At 38.9% G+C, this 17,359-nt stretch overlaps 1 protein-coding gene across 8 annotated transcripts in view; it reads left to right on the forward strand.

The window, feature by feature from the left end:
* Nucleotides 1-17,359, forward strand: part of LOC132104267 (triple functional domain protein-like) — a 94,765-nt gene that overhangs the window by 72,292 nt on the left and 5,114 nt on the right. For 2 of the 8 annotated variants that reach the window (XM_059509609.1, XM_059509603.1), the window contains 22 exons: nucleotides 851-880; nucleotides 996-1,147; nucleotides 1,330-1,429; nucleotides 2,267-2,510; nucleotides 2,605-2,900; nucleotides 3,034-3,204; nucleotides 5,582-5,677; nucleotides 5,973-6,121; nucleotides 6,209-6,275; nucleotides 6,365-6,468; nucleotides 6,606-6,675; nucleotides 6,766-6,855; nucleotides 7,082-7,174; nucleotides 7,283-7,333; nucleotides 8,589-8,666; nucleotides 8,771-8,962; nucleotides 9,071-9,251; nucleotides 13,616-14,364; nucleotides 16,286-16,533; nucleotides 16,660-16,798; nucleotides 16,889-16,916; nucleotides 17,019-17,181. In XM_059509609.1, coding sequence (XP_059365592.1) covers nucleotides 851-880; nucleotides 996-1,147; nucleotides 1,330-1,429; nucleotides 2,267-2,510; nucleotides 2,605-2,900; nucleotides 3,034-3,204; nucleotides 5,582-5,677; nucleotides 5,973-6,121; nucleotides 6,209-6,275; nucleotides 6,365-6,468; nucleotides 6,606-6,675; nucleotides 6,766-6,855; nucleotides 7,082-7,174; nucleotides 7,283-7,333; nucleotides 8,589-8,666; nucleotides 8,771-8,962; nucleotides 9,071-9,251; nucleotides 13,616-14,364; nucleotides 16,286-16,533; nucleotides 16,660-16,798; nucleotides 16,889-16,916; nucleotides 17,019-17,181 — 3,491 coding nt within the window. Of the gene's footprint in view, nucleotides 1-850; nucleotides 881-995; nucleotides 1,148-1,329; nucleotides 1,430-2,266; nucleotides 2,511-2,604; nucleotides 2,901-3,033; nucleotides 3,205-4,021; nucleotides 4,824-5,581; nucleotides 5,678-5,972; nucleotides 6,122-6,208; nucleotides 6,276-6,364; nucleotides 6,469-6,605; nucleotides 6,676-6,765; nucleotides 6,856-7,081; nucleotides 7,175-7,282; nucleotides 7,334-8,588; nucleotides 8,667-8,770; nucleotides 8,963-9,070; nucleotides 9,252-13,615; nucleotides 14,365-16,285; nucleotides 16,534-16,656; nucleotides 16,799-16,888; nucleotides 16,917-17,018; nucleotides 17,182-17,359 lie in introns of those variants that run through there. The other 6 variants (XM_059509604.1, XM_059509602.1, XM_059509607.1 and 3 more) reach the window with 6 other exon arrangements.

Raw genomic sequence — 17,359 nt, forward strand, 5'->3', positions numbered from 1 at the left:
AATCCACATATTCAGTGTGAAAACTCACATTTTTCACTTGTTTTTACAAACTGGGGGATGAAATGTCAGTTGTTTTCTGTAGTAATTTGACACAGAATATTACTTAAAAATAGAACACACCAGGTTGATCCTAAAGACACTGTTAACAAAAACAAAAATTAATTGGTATCAAACTGTGACATTGATTATATAGGAAGATATGAATACTTGCATCTTTAGTTCTGACTGCATGTTAATAAAGTGCAAGAAAAAAAAAAAGAGTAGTCTCTACTGGTGGTGGCTCATGTACATTGCAAGTGGCTTCTGTCTCACAGTAACTGTGAACTGACTGCATGCTGCTTTAAAACCATAAGACTGCTCTGTTCAAAACTTTCTTCAGTGAAATGTGTCAAAATTATATCGTTATTTAATGTCCGTTTATACTGTATGTGGTTTACCTGTGCATCATATGAGCCAAAGAAAAATGATCTGCTTAAATCACACACACACACCCAAATATGTATTTTATAGTTTATATATACTGTATATCTTTTTAACAAAAAGGAAATAAAATATATTACAAGTATATATGTATGTATATAAAGACTGCAGTTTTATACACTTTAAGAAATAGTTAAAAAAATAATTGTGGAACACTTAATGATTAGAATCGAATTATTTACATCTTCAAATGACAGTGACTAATGTATAAACCATATATCACAACACTTGACAGATTTAGTTTTAAATGATCACAAAATATGTTTATTAATGTTGTCCCTATGTCTTACCGGCCACTGTCTCATGCAGTATGATATATGGCGTTTTATAAAGCAGTAAAATCTTGTATATTTCTATATTTCGAATGAAGCTAAGTCAGGGATGCAAACATGGATCCATGGTGAGTACGGCCACACAGATAACTCACCCTTAGATAACCATTGAACAGAAAATCAGTGTGTACTCTTACTCATCATGTATTTCTCTGTTTTCTTTCTTCACACACACAAACGCAGGCGTCTAGTATTGAGAACAAGCAGGACTGGATAAAGCACATCCGTGAAGTGATTCAAGAGCGGACTGTGCATCTGAAGGGGGCTCTGAAAGAGCCCATTCACATCCCCAAACCTTCCACAGCCAAACACAAGGGTCGCAGATACACCCCCAGGCCAGTGAAACATCCTCTATTCTTACTTCAATATGCTTAATTTTTCTTTCAGTTTTATTTTGTCATTTTTACCCTTCAGTTTCATTTTGCCGTTGCTGGATTTGTTCTTCCTTCAATTTTCTTAGTATGTGGAACCATTCTAAGACTATGAGTTAATTTCTTGTGTGTGTTTATGTGTGCAGGGATGGAGAGGATCTGGACAGTCAGGGTGACGGCAGCAGTCAGCCGGACACCATCTCACTGGCCTCCAGGACCTCACAGAACACACTGGACAGCGACAAGGTGAGGATACACCTGTCAATCAAATTACTGATGAAAATGTTTGCGGCATTATTTTAGTATTATTCATATGCTGTAATAATAATTTTATTTTTATTTATTTATTTATTTATTTTATTTATTTATTCATTTTTAATTTTCATTTAGTTTGAGAAATCATATATTTTATTAATTATTGTTTATATTAGTGTTAATATTTCTATTTTTAGTTTCAGTTTTAGTATTTTTTAGTACTTCAACTTGTGGAGTAGTTCACCAGAAATGAAAGCTGTCATCATTTACTCACCCTAAAATTGTTCCAAACCCATACGAGGCATTTTGATGAAGGTTGGTAACCAAACAGTTGATTGTAGCCATTGACTTCTGTGGTATAGAAAAAAAACACCATGGAAGTCATTGACTTAGCTGCCTTTCTAATCAGCATGTGTAACTTTATGCCGTTTCCATGACAATATGTGATAAATAATTTAATAATTTAACAATCATGAATTCACAGCACAGTCATTTCTAAACAATAACTGCTCATTATATGTTTTTACTTGAGACAATTGTTCTACATTTTAATGAATGTTTATACTTTTTTCAAAATATTTTTTGATCTGGAATATTTTGACACTTTTTTTTTTTAATTATTATTATCATTTTGCTTAGTACTCAATTATTTTTTTACTTAATTTTTGTGTCATTACAAGCATAGTAAATTTGACCAAAATGAATAAATATATAACATGTAAAAATAATGACATTTCAATTAATTAATGAATAATTCATTTTTGACAAACACTATGACTAAAAAACATGGCACTTTGCTTGCCTTTTTTTCTTTTTTTTCTCCATTAGTTGTCAGGCGGTTGTGAGCTCACAGTGGTCATCCATGACTTCATGGCTGGTAACAGTAATGAACTGACAGTGCGAAGGGGACAGACGGTAGAGGTACTAGAGAGGCTCCACGATAAGCCGGACTGGTGCTTGGTGCGGACCACTGACCGCTCCCCTGCCCTGGAGGGCCTGGTGCCCTGTGCCATGCTCTGTATTGCCCACTCCCGCAGCAGCATGGAAATGGAGGGAATCTTTAACCACAAAGGTGGGCAAATTTCTGAAACGCTTTCCAAAAATCATCCCAAGCCTGTGTCAGATAATAACCAAAAGCTTCTCTTTCTTTTTCTGTGTGTTTCTAGACACACTCTCTGTGTGCAGTAACGATGCCATTTTGCCAGGCTCCTCTGCCACCCTGCAACCAGGTCATGTGATGGGCTCTCAGAGTTCCCCTGGGCCCAAACGCACTGGCAATACATTAAGGAAATGGCTGACCAGCCCTGTGAGGCGACTCAGCAGTGGTAAAGCTGACGGCCACGTGAAGAAGCTGGCGCACAAACACAAGAAGAACCGTGACGTCAGAAAGAGCGCAGACGCAGGCTCCCAGAAAGACTCGGACGACAGCGCAGCCACGCCACAGGATGAGACTCTGGAAGAGGTTTGTGCACTTTCTGTTTTTGCTTTCTTGTATATCTTGCTAAATATCATTCATACTTTTTCAAAGATGTTCTTACTGTTTTTTTTTTTATATATATAGCCTAATTTGTGGTTTTGTCTCTGAACCTCCACAGAGGGTGCGTAACGAGGGTCTAAGCAGCGGGACCCTCTCCAAATCATCATCATCAGGTATGCAGAGCTGTGGAGAGGAAGAGGGAGAGGAAGGAGCTGATACTGTGCCACTTCCTCCACCCATGGCCATCCAGCAGCACAGCCTCCTCCAGCCGGACGCACAGGATGACAAGGTGAGCCGGCACTGGACAGAGGAGAGGAGTGGGGAGGGTACGAGTGACAGTCACTAGTTTAGATTTTCAGGTTTTGTTTAAGTTTTTTCTCACTACCAACCTTTAAGCCTCAATCCTATCAGAGTTCCTCAATCCGTTAAATTCTTCTGTGGGCCATTGTGTTAAATAATATTTCCTCCTGGGATATGCAGTCTTTTCTTTCACTTTCAATTGTCCAGATCTAGCTCAGTGTTTCCAATTCATTCGTGACTACAATGCAAGCATTGTGAAACCATTTTAAAACCAAAATGGTAATCATATTGACCCCCCCCCCCCATCACTCCTGGCATTAACATGCGTCTTCTAATTTTGATTGGATCATTTGGAGATTGGATGAAGTTTTGGATGGATTATGATCACATTTGATAAGACTGTTTCTTTGCAAATAATTAACAATTTAATATTATTTAGTGAAAATTAATTGTGGTTCATTAGTTCAATATGTCATGTCAACACTACCAGTTTTAAATCAGAAATACTCGTAATATCCTAAATTGGAGGAAGGAAGCGTGGTGTTGGACAATGGGAGGCTTTAGAGTCAAAAAGGTTGAGAACCACAGGTCTGCATCCCAACACAAAATGCATGTTAATGCCAGCCTTAGAGATAGAGAGAGATTTTTCTTTAGATGGAATGTAATCATCCTGTAGTCTCTTGTAGAATGGCCACAATAGGATGAAAAGCTTGAGTTCTAGCTGGTCTCATCACTGCTCAAGAACAGCTTGTGACACTAATTTGTTTTTCTCTTTTGTTTTGTTTGGGCTGTATTGTTTGCCATAGCATTACGTTGATTTGTGTCCTGTCTTTGTTTTATCTCAGTTCCCATACCTCTCCATCTGACTCCTCCCTTTCTGGCCTCCCTCCTTTCATATCATTTCTCATTGCTTTCTTTTCCCATAAACCCCCTGGCTTATCAAAAGACCCAAGACCCCCTTTCTTTCTACTACTTTTATTTGCTGTCCGACCACTTCCTGAGAATCCCACTTTGAAGTCGCGTTCTTTTAGAAGCGGATTCCTCACTTTGGTTTGATTCTGTTATTCCATTTTCATCTAGACAAGACTCTTTCTGTTGTTTAAATCTTTCGGATTTAAACTTAAGAGCCACAAAATGCCCTGTCTCATCCTTTTTCATTTTTTTCCCCTCTTCTAATATTTTATTTATCTTACGTTGTTGTTTTATATACGTATGATTTGGTCCAGCCTTTAATTGACTGTCCTGCAATAACGTGCTGGTTTTTGATCGGACCGGGTTCCTCAGACACGTTCAAATACAGCTTCAGAGTATCAGGGCACATGTGGTGTTAGACGTTTGTGTGCAGGTCTGTGCATATGTCAACATCAGGGAGCTGTGATTCGGTAGAAAGAGGGTCATGTGTCTTACATGACTCTGAATCTCAGAAACAACCCTCACTCTTTACCCCTCTAACCAACCCTCCAAACTCCACCCATTCACACCCCTCCCCCCTTCCTTCTGTGCTGATCCCCTCATTATCCACTCTGCTGTCTGATTGGCCTGTAAAAGCTAAGCAGACCTGAGGCCACACCCAGACACAAATTGGAAAGTCTGGAAGGCACAGCAAGGGTGAGACTTTCTGCTGGATTTCCCTCTATTTCTATTTGATGAATGTTTTTGATTGCCAGTTTTGGAAGCTAAAGTAAAGAAACCCACCGCCAGTCTCAGGTGTCGAGCATCAAACTATTGTCAACCTGAAGTCTTATGATTTTTGTAAACCCTTCAAGTGTGATCGAACTTATGAATTTAAGACCCCATGAAATCCAGCAGGTTTCTTTCTTCTGTTGACATATTTCCTAGTTTGGTCTGTTTGGCTGCAAGAGAAATACTAAATTTGAAATGTTTATATCTGCTAAAAGGGTATTTTTATCAATGTTAAAATAAAGATGTCGAACGTGGGATTTTTTTGGCAATTTTAAAGCAGGCCATTTTGATTTCATGGGGCCTTTTAAGATAATTGGTACAGCTTTGATTGAAATCAAAATGTCTCCATTATTTTTCACATTTTTAAAACCAAGAAACTGCACCAGAGATTGCTTGCGAGTGCAGATTTTGAATGTTCACAATGGTGTGATGCCAGACACATCATAAATATAACTGTTAGTTATACAGATGCATTCAACATAATGCTGAGAAGCTATTGTAGCTATTGTGTGCTATAATTAAAAAAAAAATGCATAAATGTCCTTGAAGTCAAAGACAGTAAACTAGATCTTAAATCCATGCCTGAATGAATCCCAATTACAGTTTAGCTCCACATGGCTCATTTTTCCTCTGTATCATTCAGCCTGGCCTTTTCCCCTCTTTCACTCTCTTTATCTCTGCAGACCTCTTCCCGTCTCTCTGTCCGACCCTCCAGTTCTGAAACGCCCAGCGCTGCAGAACTAGTCAGTGCCATTGAGGAGCTGGTCAAAAGCAAGATGGTGAGAAGTGCACAGATGTATATATGATTTTTAGGATATAATGTTATATGATGAATTTTTATTGTTGGCATTTATTGTAAATTAAGTGTTCCAATTCTGATTAATGCTGGCATTGTAATTAAGATCCTTAGTGAATTACATATTGCTCTATTATAAAAAAAATAAAATAATGTTTTTATTATTTTTACTTTAGTTTTATGTGAGTAGAGTAGCTTATAATCAGCCTGCATTTCAGTGTTGCTTAACCATTATATTATTTGGCTGGACTGATTTTGTCTGTCTCGTTTCCACACAGGCTCTGGAAGACAGACCCAGCTCTTTGTCTGTGGAGCAAGGGGACAGCAGCAGCCCTTCTTTCAACCCGTCTGATAACTCCCTTCTCTCCTCCTCCTCTCCGATCGATGAGATAGAGGAACGCAAGACTGGCTTTTTCAAGAGACGGCAGTATGTCATCATGCTCTTCTCTCGCTCTCTGTTATTATCCTCATTCATTGTCAGTGTCTATAACACTTATCTCCTTTTTCCTTTTAGGTATCTTCTGCTGGAACTGATCGAGACAGAGAGGGACTATGTGAGAGATCTCAGTTTGGTCGTGGAGGTAAATGAACACTGTTCACAGGATGCTGAGATGCAGGGAGTGATCATGTGACTAGATTGAAGCGCATACATGTGTTGTGTGTCTGGTAGGGCTACATGACCAGGATGAGGGAAGATGGAGTTCCAGATGATATGAAAGGAAAAGACAAAATAGTTTTTGGAAACATTCAGCAGATATACGACTGGCACAAAGAGTAAGTATCTAGTCTGTGAAGTATTATATTTTCAGTTATTTTTAAATGATGAACATTCATGGAAAAACAATTCAGCAATTTTATGACAATTTTACAGACTTTGAAAAGAGATTAAACTGTAATCCTTACTGTTTCAGTTTCTTCCTGGGAGAGCTTGAAAAGTGCCTTGAGGATCCTGACCGGCTGGGCCCTCTCTTCGTCAAACATGTACAATTTTTAAGCTTTTTTTTAACCAATCAAACTTTTTTTTCTGTAATATGATATTGTGCATACTTATAAACTCATCTTGCCTTTCAGGAGCGGAGACTGCACATGTACATTGTTTACTGCCAAAACAAACCTAAATCTGAGCACATTGTCTCGGAGTATATCGACACCTATTTTGAGGTGCGTAACTGAAGTCTTCAGTCAGATTTGAACATATTTTCTGCCCATTATAAAGTTTGCATTTCCTAAAGAAATACATTTTCCACATGTCACGTCATTTTGCATTTATGTCGGTATACCACCAAATTGAAATCACATAGAGCATAATGAAACATTAAAATGTTATATTAAATAGATGCATTAAGCATTTATATATAAGCATCAAGGTCTTGACCCTCTCTTGTAGGATCTGAAGCAGCATCTGGGTCACAGGCTTCAGATCACTGATCTGCTCAATAAACCTGTGCAGAGAATCATGAAGTACCAACTGCTGCTTAAGGTTTGTCCATCTGGCCCACTGCATCTCATTGTTTTAGCACTATTGACAGAGATAATCTAAACTAATCTCTAATCTTGAATCTGATGTCTGTTTTGTTTTTATTTCCAGGATTTCCTTAAATATTCCAAAAAAATCGGAATTGATTCAGTAGAATTGGAGGTTAGCTTTTTCTTTAATATATACTACAATTCAAAAGTTTGGGATCAATAAGATGTTTCGGGTCTGTTGTAATGCATCTTGCACTCAACATGTTTGCATTTATGTGATAAAAAAATCCTGTAAAAACAGTAATAATTGAGAAATATTATTGAAATTAAATGAACTGTTTTTCAGCAGCCATAATCATGTCATATGATCCTTCAGAAATCATTCTAATATGCAGATTTGCAGCTCTGCATATTAGAAACATTTCTTATTATTATCAAATATCTCTTTTTTTTTTTCTTTCAGGATTTTCTTTTTACATAGAACGTTTAAAAATAGAAATATTTATCTTTGTTAACATAAGAAATATATTTACTGTCACTTTAGATTAAGTTAATGTGTCCTTGTCAAATAAAAGTATAAATAAGTGTCTTTAAAAAAAATGTACTGGCTCCAAACTTTTGTGCGTGTATATATGTGACCCTGGACCACAAAACCAGTCTCAAGTAGCTGGGGTATATTTGTAACAATAGACAAAAAAAAAAAAATTGTTTGGGTCAAAATTATAGATTTTTCTTTTATGCCAAAAATCATTAGGATATTAAGTAAAGATCATGTTCCATGAAGATATTTTGTACATTTCCTACTGCAAATATATAAAAACTTAATTTCTGATTAGCAATATGCATTGCTAAGAACTTCATTTGGACAAATTTAAAGGCGGGTTTCTCAATGTTTAAATTTACTTGCACCCTCAGATTTCAGATTTTCAAATACAAATATTGTCTTATCCTATCAAACTATACCTTATTTATTACTCTTTCAGATGATGAATAAATCTCAATTTAAAAAAATTTACCCTTATGACTTTGTTTTGTAGTCCAGGGTCAAATTATATACCGTATTTTTCGGACTACAAGGGACTTTTATGAGTATAAGTCGCATCAGTCCAAAAATACGTCATGATGAGGAAAAAAACATATATAAGTCGCACTGGACTATAAGTCGCATTTATTTAGAACCAAGAACCAATAGAAAACATTACCGTCTCCAGCCGCGATAGAGCGCCCTCTCGCGGCTGTAGACAGTAATGTTTTCTATTGGTTCATTTCTCTCGGTTCATGTCAAATTAATTTTGATAAATAAGTCGCAGGACCAGCCAAACTATGAAAAAAGTGCGACTTATAGTCCGGAAAATACGGTAGATAAACATATCATATGATCGGTTGTCACATGTATTTATACTGATGATGTTATTAATTTGTTGTAGAGAGCGGTTGAGGTCATGTGCATTGTACCAAAAAGATGCAACGACATGATTAATGTTGGTCGAATCCAGGGATTTGATGTAAGATTGCTGTGACCTTTTTTATATGAGTAAATTATTATAAAAAATAATAGGTGTTTTACAAGTGAATTAATTAATCTGATCGTTCTGTCTGTCCTTCACAGGAAAAGATCATTGCTCAGGGGCGTCTCCTCCTGCACGACACCTTCATGGTGGCTGAACCGGATGGAGGCCTGCTGAACAGAATGAAGGAGAGAAGAGTCTTCCTCTTTGAACAGATTGTCATCTTCAGTGAACCTTTAGATAAAAAGAGGGGCTTCTCGATGCCTGGCTACCTGTACAAATACAGCATCAAGGTACAGGCGTCCTCATCTGTCTGTTTCGATTGGTATCTGTGTCATGTCAGACTCTGTGATGAATATAAGACTGTATAAATTAAGAAAATTCTGTTTGTATGTGTGTAGGTGAGCTGTCTGGGAATTGAGGAATGTGTGGATGGAGACCCATGTAAACTTGCACTGACCTCCAGAACGTCTAATGGCAGCAAAGAGGCATTTATTCTGCACTCAAGCCATCCTGGAGTACGACAAGTCTGGATGCTGCAGATCAGCCAAATCCTGGAGAGTCAACACAATTTCCTCAATGGTACAGTATCCACCAATACTTAGGAGTATAAAAGACTTTAAATCATCTAGGAATTATCTTTTTAATGAACTTGAACTTGAAATGTTAAAAATGTATTTGCCAATTTAGAAATTAACATTAACCTAGAATAATTAAGTGTTACTACATACATGACAAGTTTGTGATGTCTAAATGCTAATGAATTGATCCTCATTGTAAAGTTTTATCAAAGATTGCTCACAATATCTTCATGTTGGTTTGCAAGTCTTTCCTGTTAAGCCCAAAGTATACTTCGTTCTCTTTCTAACATTTCTTCGGTATCTCACATGGGAACACCCCAGGTGTGACAATGACACCACATCTGTCAACACGGCAGACCAATCGCTGAAGTGATCAGGGAGTCCCACCTCTCTGTAAATAAACTGCAGCTACCTGCAGTTTCGTCATTCTCACTCTCTTCCCTGTGGAAGATTTCAGAAGGTGTCCTCAACAGACTTTTGGAATTATTGCTCTACAGTTTACCAACAAAGTTGGAGTTCGATACCTCTAAGTTTCTCAATAGTCTACGTTTTTTTCCCCAAGTTTTAATAGTGGTCATCATGCACCAATTAGAGAGCTCACTACTATCTGCACAGCTCAGTACTAGTTTTCACACTGTGGTGGACTTAACATGCAAAGAGAGTGCAGATGTCTTCAGGGCCATCTCAAGAGGGACAGAAATCCACAGAGTGAAAGGCCGTCCTCCACATCCTTGCGCCTGTGGAGCGTGGATTTCTGCCAAGGAGTCTCTGCATCTCCTGCCTGGATGTTAAACATGCTCAGGCTGCATTATCCAAACCCAGTGGCTACACTCACTGCTTGATTTTGTCTACTAAACCCCGAGAACGGCTCTAAATGGTAGCTGCAGGAAAGTCAGACCCATGGAGTGTCCACAGTGGTTGGTGGTTGTGGGAGAAAGATTGCTGTGGCTGATCTTGTCTTGAATTTCTTAGAAAGAGAAAGTTCGGAGCAACTGTTACAGCGATGCAGCAGGACTGCATTCAACAGAAGAGGCAGGGAGAGGCATTCAGTGTTTGTCTCCCTAGGATGCCAGTAGCTTGGCCGTATTATCCGAACCAGCCAAGTTTTAGATCCACGGGAAAAGGAGCTGTCCCCGGAAAGTGTAGCCGCACAGATGAAACCCGGGTTTGTGAAACTGAAAACAGCAATGAAACTTTGTTTTGCAAACCCCCAGAGTAGCAAGAAGAGGCAGTCTACCTGAGTTTATCTGTCCCATTTAGGGCTGAAACAATTCCTCGAGTAACTCGATTACAAAAAATTATCGAGGCAAATTCCTCTGCCTCGAAGCCTCTTTTAATTTATTTTAAATCTCACGTCAGGTTCTTTCGCAATGATTTTTTAATGTGACACAACGCTATTACGTCACCCACAAAGCGGAAGGAGACACAAGCGCTGCGTCCAAAGCGGTCCAAAGTCGCATACTGCAAGTAGTCAGCAGTGTTTTGATTTGAGTGCGCAGGCAAACGTAAAGAGAACGTCGTGGCGTGTGTCCATTGCAAGATAGAGCTGGCATACCACAACTAGGGCCCAATGATTTCCGCGATGCAGAAAACGCGGAGGGAATCGCGGAATCCAGTCATAAAAACGGATTTTACAGTTTAACGCGGAATGGCACGGAATTTGCCAAATTTTGAATGAATTAATCAAAAATAGGTCATTGCACTTACATCAAATCACGATATGGATTAATATCTGTAAATATTAAGCCGGAACAGTCTATTTAAATATGATTCCTGCATGTTCTGCGTGTCTCTGTTAATGAATGGAGCAGAAGCGCGTCTTCATTCATTAAACACACTGAAGCGCGCGTGACGCTCGTGGTAATTTCAGCATCTGCTGTCTCACTAAATAAGGACGTGAACACATGAGGAACATCTCCAGAACTGCTCTGATAGTCACTTCATGAGCATTTGACCGTTTGATTTGAGTAAAATTAGCGTCACATCACATACACAGAACTGAAGAGGTACGTCAATCCGTCAAAATAAAAGTCCGGTTAATGACTATTGTTCAGCAGAATGTACATAGCCTACCACTAAAAAAAAATCAAACATTATTTTTTTAAGGTTTAATCTCACAACATTTCTTCAATGTTTTATTTTTTATAGTAAATCCCCATTTGTTTACCAAAAAGTTAAGTTAATTTTCAATAATTACAAGATAAATTAAATGAATTTTTTTGAATTTTTGGTAGAATACTCGATTACTAAAATATTCGATAGCTACAGCCCTAGTCCCATCCCTTCAAAACATTCCACATCTCCCTACTGCTGGAACAAGAAGGAATTCAAATAAAGAAATTGTTCTTGCATACCGTTCAGTTAACTGTATGCAGGAGTGTGGCCAATGTTCCCCAGGTGCCCCCCAAAACATTGTCTCCCACTCTACCCATGGGGTTTGTTCTGAGGGAGGATGACCAAAAGTTCACAAGCATCCCAACACAAATAAAACGTTCTCTGCTGCATCTGCTGCATCCAGAGTTTGATGAAAAATAAAAGAATCACAAACAATCAAACCAAACAATATAACTCCTTCACTGGGGCAAAAACTACCCCCACGCTCCCGCCACTAGCTGCAACACTAACAGTGAGCAAAGACGGGAAAGGTCATCTCAATGCTCAAATATTAAACTGGTGCATATCCGCAGTTCAGCCCCGGGTTTTAAACACTATAGACAGGGGTTACAGACTCCAGTTTATTGTAAAACCTCCTGTGTTCAATGGAGTGGTAATGTCAGTGGCCAAGGGGGAGTCAGCTCTAATTCTGTTAAGGAATACAGGAGTCAGTCTCATATAGATGATTAGCTTGCTTGTGTACTATCCCCGACCCAAGCAGAGCTTGATACAAATACATTGGTGACTCAACTGGAGAGATTAGGTTTCAAGGTAAACCTGGCAAAGAGCTATCTGACTCCTTCACAGGAAATAATCTACCTGGGTCTTCAATGAAGTTTCGCATCGAGGCATTTCACTGCTGCATCTCCCTTTTTCAATTAGGGAAAACAGTATCTCAGATTGTGCTTTTGGTTACTGGGTCTGATGACGTCAACAATGTCCCTCTGGGTCTATTCCGAATGAGGGAATTCCAGAATTAGGCAGCTTCACAAGGTATCCCCACTGAGCTTAATTTGAGCCTACATTGCTGAGGGTACGAGAACCCGGTCATATGATTATTTTTAATAGCACCATACTGGCCGGGGAGACTGTGGGTAGCGGAGATTGTGCAGCTGCTGTACGACCAACCATGGCCACTACCAGCATGCAGGGACCTTCTCTCTCAAGTACAGGGGAAGATATTCCACCCCTGGTCTTACCCACACACTTTTTGTGAGATACTGTAGATTGGACAGAACCTTCACTTGCCCATTGGGTCCTGAAAGAGAGCAGACAAATTGTAGATTAAGCTCTTCGGTAACCAAATTTATTATAGTGTCAAAATGTTCAGACTATACTTATGAGTTTGGTCAAATAGGTTTAATTCAGATCATATTCATCTTTAGTCTGCTTCGTCAGCATATTGGCAATAAGGTAGTGTTTCTGTATCCTATAGTGAGATACCAAACTAATGGTAAAAAGAGAACTTTAGGTCACTAACGTAACCTCAGTTCTCTGACATGAAGTGAGGTATCTCACAGTATTGCCCTCTTTGCCTGTTCCGCATAGAGAAGAGATATGCAGAGAATGACAAAATGGCAGGTAGCTGCGGTTTATGTACATGGAGGTGGGACTCCCTGATTGCTGCAGTGATTGGCAGACGTGGTGTTACTGGTGCTTCTGCAATCGGTCATGCCTGGGACATTCCCATAGTGAGATACTTGACTTCATGTTACTTTAGTAACATTAAGTTTTTGTATGTGTACACTAGCAAATGCGTACAGTCAAATATGTAGACCTTTCAAAGTATACCCCATTTAAAAGTGGGCACGAAAGCAGACAGTCGACACATGTGCTCTAGAAAGCTTCACCTTTGTCCAGCATCTGGTTTTCTCCAGAAATTATGAATGATAAAAATGTCTTTGTACTCTTTTAACCTAAAGTTGCAGCTCCCTAATTACCCCCTCACACAAGCATTTGTGTGCAGCCTTCTGTTGTAGCAGTCCCCACATTTTTTTGTGTTGTTACCTTTCTTTAGCTTAATTTTCTGCCACCTTGTGAAACAACTGATTAGTGCAAAACCAAGGCAATGCACATGTGCGCCCTGCGCATTGAAAAAAAACTAAAAAAACAAGTATACTTTGGCCTTTACACCCTTCTAAAATCTGGATAATCTGAGCCGTTGTACTCGTGTGCAAATCACTCTCCTCACTAGATTTCTTTCTCCTGTAGCACTTAGATCTCCCATAGACTACCAGAGGAACCATGTCGAGGGGCCTGGTGTCTCAGGCAGCAGTGTACAGGCTGGAAGTAGTGGGGGTCAGGTTATGGCCCCTGGAGGAAGTGGAGGGGCCCCGGCTGGGTCGGGTTCCCGCTCCCGTCCCTCCCGCATCCCCCAGCCCTCACGCTTGCCTCAGCCACTCCGTCATCACTCGCCTGCCCTGGGGCCTGGAGCCCATGAGCCTGACGGCCCCGACAAAATATCAGGTATGTCCCCAAGACCTCTCTCCAGGGTTCCCTCACCCTCTTGCACCACAGAGCCTGATCCAAAGGTGAAGGTTCCTGCAAGCCCTCACCCAAAACAGATGGACTCTACAGAAAGCACTTCCAAAGATAGCAGGGATGGAGCCGGCACGGTCCAAATCCCTCGAGCCACTGTGGCCCCACTAGCACTGGTCAGACCTGGAACGGTCTCGCCCATGGCCTCCCCATTAGCCACACCAGCTTTCAAAGACTCCATCCCCCCCTGCAGTCCTGGGCCAAAGACAGGCGGCAGCTCTACCTCGTTAAGGAGCTCCGTTCCTGCGTCCCCTGCCAGCAGGCCTGGTTCTTTTACTTTCCCTGGGGAAGCTTGTGACACACTGGGATGGCAAAATCAGAACCAAAGTCACCGGCATTCCACCCACAGTAAAGATGCAGACCGCATGAGTACCTGCTCTTCTGCAAGTGAACAATCTGTCCAGTCCACTCAGAGCAATGGGGTAAGAGACACATTTCTGCCCCGTTCGACCACAGTGCTTCAACTGCTCCTGTCTTACCTCATGAATGACTTTCTAACCCACCTGGATTCTGTCTGATTTCTGCCTCTCCTAACCTGGTTTCTACTCTGTGGACTTCCAACAGATCCTTTGCTCTGCATCTCAGAATTCTAACAAAATTTTGCTTCTGGCCAGATACTAACTGTTTATGGAGTTGTAAATCAAGAACCAGGTTTTCCCTTCCTTAAAAAAAGTTCATAACTTCAAGCTTTCTTTGTGGTGTGTATAATAGAATCAGTTTTTCCTAAGGACTAAAAGTGTGGTCAAGTTTACTATTTTTTTTAAATGAATTTTCTTGGGTGAAATAGTCATTTCAACAGGAAACAATTCGAGTGGGAATTTTGCATGAGGGCGAAATATTTTTGCACACAGATTTCTTCAAATTCAAATTAGTCACATTGATTTGCTACATTGACCAAAAGAAAGCTGCTTGATTTGAAGGTGACTTTTGTGTGAGCTTTGCTTCGTAAATCACTACACTATGGACAATAGACATTGGGTCTTTTTTGACCACAAAATTTTGCTGATGTGACCGCATCTTAACACTGTTAATTATTATGAAACTAATGCAAAAATATCTGTGGAGGTTTTTTGATTTTGTCTATCATATGATGTAGTTCCAAATTTTAGATCTTTTTAGCAGGCTACTGTAACTACCATGAGTTCTTGTCTAACTTTCTTTTCTGTATCTTTTCTTTTCTTTGACTATTCTTGTTCATTAATGCATTTCCAATGCAGTGCACTTGCAGGGTTGATCAATTTGTAAATATTGTTCATAGGAATTATTATTGTTTTGTCTAATCTAATACCAAAAATTTAATTGAAAACATACATTTATTATGAATTTAAGGCAAGATATATCACATTTAGCAGACAATGGTAATTCAAAGTGCTTTACATAAAAGAAAGTAAAATATTCACAAAAAATATTATAATAATCACAAAAAAATAAATAAAAAAATCACAAAAATTAAACAAGAAATTTTACAACTTTGAAAATGATTTATAAATTGACTTAAAAAGAATTTAAGATTTTACATAAAATACAGTGCAATCATTTCAGGTTGCATAAAATACAGTGCAATACATAATACAGTGCAATCAGTTTGCACATTGCACAGGGCTTATTCAATAAATGCACAGCTAACAGATGAGTTTTGAGTGGAGATTTAAAAGTGGCTAATGTTTTGGCACGTCTGATTTCTTCTGCAAGCTGATTCCAACTGCGTGTGGCATAATAACTAAAAGCAGACTGCCCTTGTTTTGTGTGAACCATTGGTATTTCTAAGTTACTCGATCCTAATGATCTGAGGGGTCTGTTAGGTTTATATTAGTTTATATGAGGGCTAGTTAATTTACTAGCCTGCATGTTCAGTTTATGGTCTGAGAGACCTCAAGGCTCTCTTTTGTTACCATTGAAGTATCGAGATGAAACGTTTCCTAATCTAATGAAAATTGATTTCAACTTAATAAAATAATTCAAATGTCCTCCATAGTAACTATTGCAATATGTCTAGAGGAGAGACCCAAAACATATAAACATTTATTTAACAATTAACTAAATAAAAGGTGAAAATAAGAAATTTCACTTCATAATTTTCTGATTGTTTACTTATACAATAACGGTTGTATTATTAAGCTTCAGTAATACTTACATATTCTGGGTTTTTAGTAGGTCACTAGAACATATTACAAGAAAATTTAAGGGGAAAACTTAGGAGAACATGAGGGTTAATAGATAAATGTGAAAATACTGTAATTTACCCCCAGGTAAACCTACAGTGTTATACACTACAGGCATTTTTGTTAGAGCTATAAAAGCTCTCAGATACTAATAACTGTATCTGTGTCTGTTTGTGCACAGAGTGAAAGCAGCAGCAGCAGTAATATTTCCACCATGTTGGTGACTCAGGACTATGTGGCTCTGAAAGAGGATGAGATAAATGTAGGTCAGGGGGAGGTGGTGCAGATCCTGGCCTCCAATCAGCAGAACATGTTCTTGGTGTTTCGTGCCGCTACAGACCAATGCCCAGCCGCCGAGGGCTGGATCCCTGGATACGTGCTGGGCCACACCTCCGCCATTATCCCTGATGTACCGGAGGGGTCCATTAAGTAAGAGCTCACCTCTAACCATTTACATAACACATTCTGCAATAAATCTAATAGTTCAGTAGTACATCTTTTCTTTATGTTGGGTATTCAGCGTGTTATAATCATTATTTTTAACATCACCAGCAGGAAATCATCACCATGGCATACAACCCTCCGTATTCGTAAGAAGTCAGAGAAAAGAGAGAAGGAAAATAAAAAGGAGGCCAAGCTTGAAAATGGATACAGAAAATCCAGAGAGGGACTAACGAACAAGGTCTCTGTAAAGGTAACACTAAAGAAAACACATACAAATCTTTGTCTTTAATATTATTTTCCTTCAGAAAAATTTTTGCTCAAAACTTTTTCCATTTTGCAGCTTCTAAATCCCAACTATATCTATGATGGTAAGTTCAAAATGTTTATTAATGCATCTTTCCGTTTGTTTAGAATTATAAAGAAGTCATAAACGTCTTAATAAGGGCTTGACGTAAATGTTTTTTCTCCAGTTCCCCCGGAGATCCTCATCCCGCTGAGTGATGTGACCTGTGATAAAGGGGAGTGTGTCACTCTGACGTGTAAAGTGTGTGGCCGCCCCAAAGCCACAGTTACATGGAAGGGACCCGATCAGAAAATACTCACCAACAATGGCCACTTTAGCATAGCTTACAGGTGTGAACAAACCAAAAAATAAATACAAATTATATATATATATATATACAATATACATACAATATATATATTGTTATTGTGTATTGCTTTTTTAGATTTGTTTAAAATTGGGGGAAAATGCTAATAAGAAAAATAAATATATTAGATTTTTTTTTTGTTGCTGTTGTTATTAAACTCA

Source organism: Carassius carassius, chromosome 25 (assembly GCF_963082965.1).
Source record: "Carassius carassius chromosome 25, fCarCar2.1, whole genome shotgun sequence".
Lineage (NCBI taxonomy): Eukaryota > Metazoa > Chordata > Actinopteri > Cypriniformes > Cyprinidae > Carassius > Carassius carassius.